Source organism: Schistocerca serialis, chromosome 3 (genome assembly GCF_023864345.2).
Source record: "Schistocerca serialis cubense isolate TAMUIC-IGC-003099 chromosome 3, iqSchSeri2.2, whole genome shotgun sequence".
Classification (NCBI taxonomy): domain Eukaryota; kingdom Metazoa; phylum Arthropoda; class Insecta; order Orthoptera; family Acrididae; genus Schistocerca; species Schistocerca serialis.
Genome location: NC_064640.1, coordinates 809,110,183 through 809,124,197, shown reverse-complemented (window position 1 = coordinate 809,124,197; position 14,015 = coordinate 809,110,183). Strand labels below are relative to the sequence as shown.

General features: G+C 37.3%; 1 protein-coding gene across 1 annotated transcript in view; it reads left to right on the top strand.

The window, feature by feature from the left end:
- LOC126470662 (uncharacterized) overlaps positions 1-13,116 on the top strand; it is a 201,061-nt gene extending 187,945 nt beyond the window's left edge. Inside the window, exons 19-21 of the mRNA XM_050098653.1 lie at positions 5,313-5,858; positions 8,793-8,894; positions 9,270-13,116. Coding sequence (XP_049954610.1) covers positions 5,313-5,858; positions 8,793-8,894; positions 9,270-11,134 — 2,513 coding nt within the window. The 3' untranslated portion in view covers positions 11,135-13,116. The remainder of the gene's footprint in view (positions 1-5,312; positions 5,859-8,792; positions 8,895-9,269) is intronic.
- Positions 13,117-14,015: the final 899 nt, after the last annotated feature.

Sequence of the window (14,015 nt, the reverse complement as noted above, 5' to 3'; positions counted from 1 at the left end):
TGATGCATATCATAGCCAAGACCATGCTGACTAGCTCTTCAGGTGATGAAGAGATTGAAGAAATATATATGATAAAAGAAATTATTCAGATAGTTAAAGAAAGGAGATGAAAATTTAATTGTGATGGGGGACTGGAACTCGACAGCAGGAAAAGGGAGTGAAGGAAAAATAGTAGGACTCGGGGGGAAATGAATGAAAGAAGAAGCCGCGTGGTAGAATTTTGCACAGAACATAATCTAGTCATCGCTAACACTTGGTATAAGAATCGTAAAAGAACGTTGTATACGTGGAAGAGAACTGCAGACACCAGAAGGTTTCAGATTGATTATATGATGGTAAGATGTAGATTTAGAAACCAGATTATTAATTATAAGACATTTTCAGAGCCAGATGTGGACTCTGACCATAATTTGTTGGTTATGAACTGTAGATTAAAACTTAAGAAATTGAAGCAAGATGGGTTATTAAGGAGATAGGAAAGACCTAGAGGGTGTTGAGAGTCTCAGAGGGAGCGTTAGACAACGGTTGACTAAAAAGGGAAAGGAAAACAGTAGAAGATGAATAGATAGCTTTAAGAGATGAAATATTGAAGGCAGGGGGCCTAGTAGAAATCTTTGGGTGACACAAGAGATATTGAATTTAATTGATGAAAGGAGAAAATGTAAAAATGCACCAAATTAAGCAAGCGAAAAGGAATATGAATGTTTAAAAAATGAGGTCAACAGGAAGTGCAAAATGGTTAAGTAGGGATGGCTAGAGGACAGATGTAAGGATTTTGAAGTGTATTTCACTAGGTGAATGGCAGATACCACCAACAGGAAAATTAAAGAGGCCTTTGCGGAAAAGAGAAACAGCTGTATAATCATCAAGAGCTCAGATGGGAAACCGGTAATAAAAAAAGGTTCAAGTTTCCATGAAAAATGGAAGGAGTATATAGAGAGTCTGTGCAAGGGAGGCAAATTAGAAGGCAAGATTATAGAAAGAAAAGTGGATGTAGAAGAAGATGAACTGGGAGACATGATACTGCCAGAAAAAATTTGGCAGAGCTCTGAAAGGTCTAAGTTGAAACAAGGCCCCGGGTGTAGGTGATACTCTGAACTAGTGATAGCCTTCGTAGAGCCAGCCATGATAGAATTATTCCATCTGGTGTGCAAGATGTATGAGACAGGCGAAATACCCTCAGGCGTTAAGAAGAATATAATAATTCCAATTCCAAAGAAAGCAGTTGCTGACAGATGGGAAAATTATGGAACTATCAGTTTAATAAGTTATGTTTGCAAAATTCTAACATGAATTCTTTACAAAAGGGTGGAAAACTGTTTTAAGCCAACCTCAGACAAGATCAGTTTGGTTTCCGGAGAAATGTAGGAACAGGCGAGGCAATGCTGACCCTGCAACGTATCTTAGAAGATAGGTCAAGGAAAGGGAAACATACATTTATAGCATTTGTAGACTTAGAGAACGCTTCTCACAATGTTGACTGGAATACTCTCTTAGAGATTCTGAAGGTAGCAGAGGTAAAATATGGGGAGAAAAAGTCTGTTTATAACATGTACAGAAACCAGACGTCAGTTACATGAGGTGAGGGGTGTGAAAGGGAAGCAGTGGTAGAGAAGGGATTGAGATAGGGTTGTAGCCTGTCCTCGATGTTATTCAATCTGTACATTAAACAAGTTGTGAGGGAAACCAAAGAAAAAATTGGAGTAGGAATTAAAGGTCAGGGAAAAGAAATAAAAACCTTGCAGTTTGGCGATGATAGCAATTCTGTCAGAGACAGCAAAGGACTTGGAAGAGCAGTTGAACAGAATGGAAAGTGGCTTGAAAGGAGGATATAAGAGGGACATCAACAAAAGCAAAACAAGAATAATGAAATGTAGTAGAACTAAATCAGGTGATACTGAGGAAATTAGGTTAGGAAAAGAGTCACTTAAAATAGTATATGAATTTTGGGCAGCAGAGCAACTGATTGTGACTGAAGTAGCGAGGATATAAAATGTAGACTGGCAATGGAAAGAAAAGCATTTTTGAAGAACAGAAATTTGCTAACATCGAATATCGATTTAAGTGTTAGGAAGTCTTTTCTGGAAGGATTAGCCTGGAATGTAGCCATGTATGGAAGTGAAACATTCGTGGCACAACTTGACCAAAAGAAGGGATCGGTTGATAGGACACATTATGAGACATTGAGGGATCACCTCTATAGTATTGGAAGGAAGTGGGTGGGGGGTATCATAGGGGGAGACCAAGAGCTGAAATACAGTAAGCAGATTCAGAATGATGTAGGCTGCAGTAGTTATTTGGAGATGAAGAGGTTCGCACACTATAAAGTAGCTTGGAGAGCGGCATCAAATCAGTCCTAGGCCTGAAGACAGCAACAACAACAACAGCAATATAATTAGCATAGGAGAAATAATTGAACGTACTGAACTGCTTGAAAATACACTTGCTTTTGATTACATTTATTTCAATGATAAAATTTATTTTAAAAAATGCGTTAGCAGTGGGGAATTCTTTAACTGGGACTTAAGCAGACATTTTTGTTAATCATTTTGAAATTAAACTGTTTGAAGAAAATCCTGAAATTACCAGTAAATCATTAATTATAAGGACTATGTCGTGACAATACACTGTTGCTTCAAAAAAGATGGAACAGATACTTCAGCCTGACTTTTAAATACGTTGGTCCCAAACTTTCATTTGTTGCAGGACATGAAAATATCAGAAGAATCAATTTTCTTGATCTTACACCATTTCTAATCACAATCATAAATTTATTTTACTATTTACAGGAAACCAACTGCAACAGATGTTATCATAAACTTTTTTTCCCCACTCAAATATAAAAAAGTGTTATTTCATTCAATGATTCGTAGAATATTAAAATTTCGGCTACAGTCAGACAAAATCCAAAAAGACATAGCTATTCTTAAACAGATTGCTACGGCCAACAATTTCAATACTAATGAAGTTGATGATTTGGTCGATAACTTATGGAAATTGATACTCTCAAAATGCAATGAATTTAAAATTTACTTTAATTACTGATATGGGTAATATAAATAAATTATTTAACAGTACTGACATCACCATATTTTTCTCTGCCAACAATTTTCTACAGAAGGTGCATAAACTTGCAGTTGGTAGCTAGAATATCAAAGTCTGGTATTTACAAAGTTCTTTGTGATGGCTGCGATAAACAACACATCGGGCAAACTGTCCGAAGTTTCCGTATCGACTTCACAGTACACACAGGTAGTGCCTGTGGTAAATCATTATTTGGCCGACACCTTATGCAAAATAAGCATTCTGAAGGTTCTCTCCAGAATAACTTAAAAATTCTTCATAATGCCCCCAAAGGGTACTTTCTTAATATCCTTGAGGAAATCGAGATTTATGCACGTTACAGAAATGAGCCATCTTTCTTCACTAAATGAGCAACTGGACTTAAAAACATTTTTATTGTCTTTTCGATGGTCTGCTAGTAAATATTCCTGCTCTTTCGTTTCCCTTTTTTATCTTATTTCACCTTTATAACATAACATATTTTTACATTTTTTAGTTATTGCTTTCAGTCTTATTTTATTCTTGGACTACATGATACATAGATGGTATAAAGTGTGTCAAACTGTACTTATTTCCCAGTTAGTGGTAATTTTGATTATTTTTGGCTATTTGTATATTTTTTCCAATTCCCAGCTGACTAGTTTTAGACAGCATATTTTGGCTGCTGGTATATATTTTCTGTGTTCAAGTTCCAGGCCAACAACTTTTCAACCTGCATACTCCGGTTTGTTCACCGATCTTCGCATATCCACCGTGTCCAGTGGCATCTTCTTGTTGCCACAACAACAATGGCACAACATGTGCATCACCACAGATACCAGAACTACGACTTTCAAACTCATCAGTTCCTGGTGTCTCATCAACTGTATACATCTCCACGGGGATCAGTGGCATCCATTTTTCGATGCGATAGTGGTTCACCGAAACTTTGTCCGTGTAGCGACAGATTGTGTCACCTGTCGGCATTACACCTTTGGTTTATAGTCTGCTTACCAATGACGTACCATATTGATACTCTTTGTGCCATCTCCACGACAATTGATGGCTTCACTTTTAATCATCTTTACTGCGTATTCCTTTGGTTTGTTTTACACTTTTACATACTGTTCACACAGGGCAGCTAATACTCATATAACTGATTGTTACTGGTTTGTTTTGCATTTACTTTTTATCATTGTTTTACTGATCAACTACGGCTTGTACCAGTTAATGCTGATGTAATTTAATGTCTTTATTTTTAGTGCTCAAATTTATAATTGTGGTGTATTCAAGCTTTTCAGCAACTGACATTTGTATCTTTGCATATATGTTTCGTGCTCTGACTGCCGTCTGTACTCACCACCTGAGATAAACATCTTTCCATTAATTTTACGTTATTTTATTGGTATTAGTTTTTTAACTTCATTATTTTCTAAGTTGTTACATCATCTGTAATTCTGAGATTTTTTCTGAATATGATTGTAATTGATTGAAACCGCTGACCATTTTAGTAAATATTTTATGCAATGAACACAGAATTCAAAAAATAAGTTGTTGCCACCAAAATAATCAATCCAGTTCATTCACAAATAATACTTTTGCATTAATTGATCAAGAATGTAGATGTACAAAAACATCTGCATGCCCCCTGACAATACTACACACAGCACACCATAACAAATATAGGTACTCAAGCTATAATTTGGAACGTTGATTGTCCCTGAACTTAACAGTGAATATAACACAGTGGGAACTATATATAGATTCCACTGGTATACATCAAGTGCTTACCTTCAGTGTTGGGAATGTGATCCATTTAAGTGTCATATTTACCCATTGGTTTGGTGCACAAGTGACCCTGTGTGAATTTTATGAATTCGCCTGTGCCTAACTCTCCTCAACATGCAGGGTAGATCAAACTAATGTTGAAGACTGGGAAGAGGTCTGGTTGCAAAACCTACAGCCGAGATTATTTTGAAATGGGAAAATATACCAAGGAGCAGGAAAAACTGAAATTTTGAGTAAATTTTCTGACCTCATATCGGTGTGTGTTCTTTCTAACAAATTCCTACTATTTTGTGGACTGGGTCATCTAATACACCATATTAAACTCTCACCAACTGTTTGTGATGGGCACTTGGAGTAGTAACTTATTAGGATGTAAATTTTGCTGAACTCTCTTTACATCATATGATAAAATAATGTCAGTTTCTAAGAATATTGGTAGTTTTTATTGTCATTGTGAACACCTCCTTTCCATTTTCTTTCAGCTACTGGACCACCAGTGTTTCCTGGTCCTAGAAGTGACTTCAGGCCTCCAGGTCCTGATGGGTTCATTCCTCCAGGACAAATGGGTTTTAGGCCACCAGGTCCAGGACAGTTTTTAGCAAGAGGGGTTACTGAACCGTTGCCACCAGGACATGAGAGAGAGAATTTTGATCCTAGGGGACCACCACCTCATGAGATGTTCGAAGGTCGACAGAGACCTGATGACTTTGTACAGAACAGGGAAGACTTTGATCATAGAAGAGGTCATGAAGATTTTCCTCCAAGGGGGCCACACCATGCAGAAGATTTCAATATGTCTTTGAGAACAGACGATTTTGAACGCCGAGGGCCTTCCCGTGGACCGCCTGTTGAAGAGTTTGAACCGAGAGGCCCATATCCTGATGACTTTGGCCGTGTGCGAGGTCCTAGACCTGACATGTTTCCACCTCGAGGCCCAGAAATGTTTGGACCAAGAGGAATGATGGGCCCCAGAGGTCCAATGCGACCTGAAGGCTTTGGACCTCGTCCAATGCTAATGCGTGGACCTGGTAAGTTGAAATTCTTACAATTAAAATGTTTATCTGTTGTTCTTTCGTATATAAATTCCAGCAAATTTAGAAGGAACGTGTGTCAGTAATGGTTGGCAAGATTATTTTTGTTTATCTTGTAAGAAGAGGTGGTTATTGTACCCATAGTAAGTGTGTTTTGCCTAGCTTGACTTTAAAGCACTCGATAGAGAACTTAAAAAAGAAGAGGGGAAAGAAAAGTGTAATCTAGTTGTAATCACGCCTCTCTAGATTATCCTTTTGGTAATAATAATATCAAACATGACATTAGCAGTCTTGCTTTTGTATTTACTACATTTTATGAAACTTGTTTGATTTCTGTTATAAGGTGCAAGTATTACAGAGGGTAATATTATAGAGAAAAAAGAAGTAGTGAAGAATATATGTGTTTACAGACTAAGATTCTAAGTGTAATTCCCATTGAGTTTGTTCCCTGCTTATGAAAAATTGATAGTGACGGGGGTGCAACATTTGTACTTGATGTCAGCGGATTTTCGTTTTCTCGTTGTGTTGTGAAATCATGCAAGTCGTGCATCATTAATCATTTAGAACTCTAGGTGTAGGTGGGTGATGCCAAATACTTATGGTTCCTTTATGATGTCCACTACCATCACTCCCACAACATTCATTTCTATTTCTGCTGCATTCCAGGCAAAATTTCATTCCACTGCTTTCTGTATTCCTTTGTACAGTTCTTAACTGTGTTGACCCTTGTTCTAACAAATCTAGTGTAGAACGAGAATGAGTTTTTCATTCTGCAGCGGAGTGTGCTGATATGAAACTTCCTGACAGATTAAAACTGTGTGCCGGATCGAGACTCGAACTCAGGACCTTTGCCTTTTGCAGACAAATGCTCTACCAACTGAGCTACCCAAGCGCGACCCGTCCTCACAGCTTCAATTCTGCCATTACCTGGTCTACTACCTTCCAAACTTTACAGAAGCTCTTCTGCGAACCTTGCAGAACTAGCACTCCTGGAAGAAAGGATATTGCGAAGACATGGCTTAGCCATGTGAAGTTTGGAAGGTAGGAGACGAGGTACTGGCAGAATTGAAGCTGTGAGGGCGGGCCGTGAGTCGTGCTTGGGTAGCTCAGTTGGTAGAGCACTTGCCCTTGAAAGGCAAAAGTCCCAAGTTCAAGTGTCGGTCTGGCACACAGTTTTAATCTGTCATGAAGTTTCAGATCTAATGTAGTTATACACAACGATGTAAACACAACGCAATGACACTCTTAATTACATTTAAAAAGTCCACAGCTTTAGCCATTCTGTTATTCCATGATTTCGTACCTTTTTTGAAAATTGATCAGGTGGTAGGCATACTTTGTTTTTTATGCTGGGCAGTTGTGTCAGGATGAAATAAGTTCCCATAGAGCTTACAAAGCAGAGTTCAGGAATGTAAACTTGTTTGTGGCCTTAGTGTAAGATAGTCATTTATAAGAAATGGAAATATTCTGTCACTATTTCAAATCCAGGTTTTTCAGCTTTCAGGACTGTTCATAATGACAGTTGAAATCTTTCATGTTAAGTGGTGGGAACTTTTGGTGGCTAATGTGTGGTGGTAGTATGTCAACAGTCTGTGTGATTTGAAGTTGTATTTCACCATTTATAATTTTTACTACATGCCTGAAGTATGATATTGATAGAAACAATAAGTAAGGGCTGTATTTTCAGTGTAATGTTTTTCTAATTTGGTCATTCTGTATGTTTTGTGGGATATCACGCATAATTAGGAACGTGTGGATTTTAACTGGCATGAGATCAATTCGCCATTACTTTCCTGCATCTGCATCATCCCAAAAAGCCACATTATGGTGCACAGCAGAGGGTACTGAGTGCACTATCATTACTTCCTCCCTTTTCTTTATAAACTGTGGATAGTCCATGGGTAGAATGTTCATTGTTTAGCTTCTGTTTGAGCTCAGCTCTCTCTAATTTTATCTTCGTGGTCTTTCCACAAGATACAGTATATGGAGGTGTAAGTACTATACTGATTGACTTTACTAGGAGTGTACACTCCTGACATTTTTACAGCAAACCACACCATGATCCACAATGCCTCACTTATAGCATCGAGCATCTGCAGTTGGAGTTTACCGAGTGTCTTTGTGACACTCACACATACTAAATGAACTTGCAATGAAACATACTTTGTGGGTAGACTGCAATTCTAGGGGACTCTTACAATGAATCTATGTGGCATCTGCTTTACCTGTGATTAGTTTTATGTGGTCTTTCCACTTTAAAATTGCCCCATGCATATATTCCCAGGTATTTTATAGAGTGACTGCTTTCAGTGACTGGTCTGCAATCATGTACTCATACAATAACAGGCCTTTTTGCCTATTTACGTGGAATATATTACATTTATTTATGTTGATGGTCAACAGTCAATTCCTCCATCAAATATTGGTCTTCTGCAGCTCTTCCTGCAGTTTACTACATTCTGGTTTCATGGTTAATAACTACATTGATGACTGTACTGTAAATACTAGCATTTATATCTCCCCTACAATCGTCTTAATATAGTAAATTAAATGTTACTACTAATGATATTTTTGTGAGAGTCTGCATCAGGAGAAATTTTTCATTTAATTAACGTTAATTTGATATCTCATTGGTGTAAATCTCTTGTCATTGTAGTGCTGCTGATATAGAGCGTTATGCATTGTGTTAAGAGAACAGAAGGTTATTTTTGTTATTATTTATCATCATCATCATTATTATTAGCCAAACGATTGCTGTCTCGTCTGTCAAAATTAAGAGAATATTGAATCAGCTTACAGCATTTTATCATAAAGTGGGAAACCAGAACATGTAAAGACATAAATGTCGGACTGTGTCCTGCTGTCAGTATGTTTATTAATGGTCTAAAATGACTTCCAACTTATTTGTCCATTATTTCTGCAACTCTGTAGGACCCATGTTCCACCCAAGAGGACCACCTCATCCAATGGCAATGAGAGGAATGGGACCAGGACCGGGACCGGGGCCAGGACCAGGGCCTGGTCCAAGACCTGGTAAATATAATTATTCAATGAATATTTTCTTTAATAATATTGTTTTCTTCTATAGTGTGCATAGGTTAGGAAAACAAATTTCATTTATAGGAAGCTAGAGAGCAAAGAACATTGTGAAATTTTTTAATGATTTCATTTTTGTTGTTCTGTTAGTAAGAACATTTATTACAATTGTAACAGATTTAAGAGCTTGCATGATATCTGCACAATTAGGTTATGGACTGTCACTGTGTTCTGTTGTATAGAAATGCAAAGAGAGAAATTATCAAACTGTTGCAGTTTTCAACTACAGCTATTGAAATACAAAATTTTTAATAATTTTATAATCTCATATGAAATAGACAACTGTATAATTTAGTGTTTATGTGTTTTTAGGTATGTGGATGGATAATCAGGGACCTCCTATGTATCCACCAAGAGGATTCGAAGGACCTCCTGGCGAGGGCCCACCGCCAGATGGATTCTTTCAGAGACCACCATTTGATGACATGGAGCGGCGGCAGTGGGAAGATGGGAGGCATGCACGGGGCCGTGGACAGGGTCCAAGAAGAGGTCCTGGAACACCTGGACCTGGATTTGCTCCTCATGCAGGAAACCGTAGACGTGAGGAGGAGTCACCACTACTTCAGAGTCCAGCAAAGCGTGCAAAAGCTGAGGATTTGCCATCCACAGAAAAATGTAAGGAGGAGAAGGTATTTAGAAAATCAGAAAGGGATCGTAATAGGCGGTCCCGGTGGAGTAGTGCTTCTCCTAAAGAAGACAAGTTTGAGGAAGTTAGTGTGGAAAATAATAGTGACATTACGTTTAAAAGGTCAGGGGCAGTAGATGAATCATCACTGTGTTCTATAAAATCTGAAGAGCACTGTGAACAGAAAGAAAGTGTTAATTCTGAGAAATGTGTGACTTCAGAACCTGCAACAGATCTAGACTGTGGGGAAAACACTCCTTGTCCAAGTAACAATCAGTCGGACCACCAAAAGCAAGTCATGGATAATGAATCACATGTAAGTTCCCAAGGTGAACCAGGAAATGATCAAGAGTCATCTGCTGCAGTGAATTTTGATAATACCACAGAAGTGAGTTTTTCTGGTGCCAGAGAAAAGAATTTTGGTGACACCTCCAAAGTGTTTCTCAGCACAGAACTGTCTCATACAGATACCACCGAAGTCAATTTCCCTGATGGAATTGAAATGATTCACACCAATGAAGTGATTCATACTGACACCAGTCAGATTAATTCTCCTGTCGCCTCTGAACTAGTTCATTCTGACACCACTAAAGTGACTCACACTACTGAAGTGGTATGTACTAAGACCACTGAGGTGCTTCATACTGACACAACTGAGGTAGTTCGTACCGACACCGTTAAGTTGGTTCATACTGAGACCACTGAGGCATATCATAGAGACACCGCCGATACATTTCCTACAGATGCCACTGGGGAATTTCATGAAGACACAAATGAGGCATTTTGTGAAGACACAAATGAGGCATTTTGTGAAGACACAAATGAGACATTTCGTGAAGACACCAATGGGGCGTTTCACGAAGACACCAATGGGGCGTTTCACGAAGACACCAATGGGTCATTTCACGAAGACACCAATGGGGCGTTTCACGAAGACACTAGTGAGGCATTTCATGAGGACACCAATGGGGCGTTTCATGAAGACACCAATGGGGCGTTTCATGAAGACACCAATGGGGCGTTTCATGAAGACACCAATGGGGCATTTCCTGAAGACACCAATGGGGCGTTTCATGAAGACATCAGTGGGGCATTTTGTGAAGAAACTAATGGGGCCTTTCATGAAGATCCAAATGAGGCTTTTCCTGCAGACTCTACTAGTGCATTTCATCCAGACTCTACTGAAGGGTTTCATGCTGATTCTACTGATGAGTTTCATGCTGATTCTGCTGATGAGTTTCATGCAGACTCCACTGAGGCATTTCAGACAGATGCCACTGATGTATTTCAGACTGACACCACTGAGCCGTATCAGTCAGATGCCACTGATGTGTTTAATACAGACACTACTGATGTGTTTAATACAGACACTGCTGATGTGTTTAGTACAGACACCAATGAAGTGTTTCAGTCAGAATCTGCTGATGTGTTTCGTACTGAGGCCACAGAGGTATCTCAAACTCCAAGCACTCAACTATCTGATAATGACACCACTCAAGTGTCTGATGCTGATGTCACTCAAGCGTCTCATAGTGATGAAACTTCAGCGTAATAAGCTACATATTTACAAATATTTTGATACATTTCTCTTACCCCGCAAAATTTTTTGAAACACTCTTATTTTCAGATATTCCTGTTCCTCAACTACTAAATGTGAATGATGTTTTAGTCTCAAGACTAATTCACAGAAACATGGGGAATGAAAACTGATAAAAGTGTTTAACTGAAGTAATAATGCACAGGTAGTCTCCGACTTACTGATGCCCAATCATTCAGTATTTTTAAGAATCAGATTACTGTAAATTGGGTTATAGGTCACTCCTTATTGCTTACTTTTGATAGTTATTGTCTTATGTTAACAATGTCTCTTTTTGGTCACCAATCACAAGGTTGATTCTTGTCACTTATCAGCTATTCACTTCATTTCTGTATAACTGTTGCACCTCATGTCATTAATGGCTTGCCTTTTGCACTCATATCTAAACCTGTCTGTGAGATTCTTTCCCCCTTTTGTTCCTTCAACTATGGTTTTTAGAAACAACAAATTTTGTAATGTGTGCCAACCATCCTATTTCTCTGTTTCATTATGCTCTTTAGTATAATTTTTTCCTGTTGACTCATTGCAATATGTTCCATTTTATAAAAATCATTTGAAAGGAAATGTAATGCATTTGCTTAGTCTCTGTTTCTGTTGCCTCCAAAATAGAAATCTCAATCTTGTCATCCTATGAATGAAGATGTTTTGCTGTATCAGTCACAGATTTTGTTTACATTTTTGAAAGGTATTACGCATTTCAAAAACGGTCCACTTGTCAGGTGTCCTTACAGTTAGTTGCATTTACGTGATAGTTCTCTGTATTTAAATTCAGTTAATTTCATCAAAAAGTTGGTGCTGCTCACCGGGAGCACTTCCTGTGAATGCGTCAATGGTAATTCTGTAATTTCAGTATCTTCTTTTAAACAACCCTCTCTTACAAAAGAATACAATGCTTGCATGTAAACTTTTGTGGCTCAATGGCAAAGCATGTTAATAATCCCATGTTTAGATTCTCGTGTCACTTTTTCGGAAATGTTTCAAGTGAAATAAGTCAATTCCATGTTCAAAAAATAAGTAGGACACGTGCAGACCCAATTTATTTATTTATTTATTTTTCACTAGAAAACAATTGTGAATGCTCTAATTGTCAATTAATTTTTTCCTAAGGACTGCAGTGTGACTTTCTTTGTAAAAAGGAATCAAATACAACGTGATATAAGTAAAAGAAGGTAAACACACAGTGTCATTCAAAAATTTATTATGTTGCTCCTAATATATAACAGTGAACAGTTGTGTTCTTGTTCAGCTGTAATTTCATTTTCCCCAGTCATCATGACTCATTGTGCCCTTTCTCCTTTCAGATCTTTTTTTCCTTGAAGATTTCAACTTAGAGCATAAAATGACTTTTTTCTGACATGATGACGTAAAGCTTGCACTTTTTCTTCAGATCTACAAATTATACCTAGGAACCCATAATTTCATACGTATTTCAGTTACAGTATTTCAAGAGATATTTTGATTAGATATATGTTGTCACATTTTATCCATAGCTTAAGCCTGTATTAGGTTGAAGACTTCCTGTGCAGTTAAATGTGTGAGCACCCCATGGTGTTTGTGTGACACACATTTGTTATATCTGTGTTTTTCTTGTGTAATGTAAAGGAGTACTTGCTGAGGAGATTGGAACAAATATTTTAAAATATCGTGTACTAATAATTTTTGTATGTTTTGCTAATTTGTTGCTCCTTTAATAGTGTTTCTGTGTTGAAATGTGCACGTCCATCTTGTTTTGATTGATGAATGTAATGGTGAAGTACTATTAATTTACCATATTTGCAGTTAAAATTAATTATGTTGTTAAGTCTTATGATAGAATTATAAGTACAAGGTGCACGAAAATTGCCATCCTTAAAAGACTGTTTTTGGGCATGCAAGTGAACACAGGACAATTTTTGAATAAAGACAAAGAAATTTTTATCTGTGATATATACAAGCAACTCTTGTGGAGTTAGTTATTTTTTAGAATAACCACATTGGTTTATGATCAAGTTTTTATTCATAGTGTTTTATGAAAATGTTGTTTTATTAAAAGTTTTCATTTCCAAACTGTTCTGAGTAGTTGCAAAATGGCTGGTTTTCAACATGCTTTCTTTCCACATAGCATCTGAGAATCTGAACTATTTTTATTATTGACACAATGTGTTCCCTCAATAGAAAGACAAAATGTTGGGAGTGATATGTTATATAAATAATAAACCTCATTCATTTCCCTCCCTTTGTTCATCCAGAAGCTTTTTCCTTATTTAAAAGTTTTTAATGTCATCATTAGTTGGGACCCTTTCTTTTAATTGTTCAGTTGACATTATAAATTTCACTGTCGTGTAGGTCAGGCTTCCCAATTCATGTCAGTGTTCGGGAATGTATAATGAAAACAATGAGTACAATATTTACAAATCTATTTGTACATACCCATTTTTCTAATTCATTACAAGTTATGATGTTATGTATCAATTTTGCAATAAAGCCAGCAGCATTTTCTGTAAAAGTCAGGCTGTGTAAATAATTCTGTGTGCACTAGGAGTGTTATTTTAAAAAGTGAGAGTGGTCCATAAAGTGTAACGAATGAAGTAGAATAACCATATAGAAAATACCTCTTTATTTTTGTAATAATTTTTCATCTATGCTCTCTACTGAACACCAAACAAGATATGCAGTGTTGTGCAAGCACTTGGGAATGCTCTTGCTTTTCTTCTTATTCCATAATTGGGAACCTCAATGACATTACAAACCTTGAATTTCTCTTTCACTATGCTTAAATTCACTTACAAGTGACTGAAAGACTTCGCAAATTTCACAGTTGTATATGGCTGTGGTGATGTATCTACTGTAGCATAAA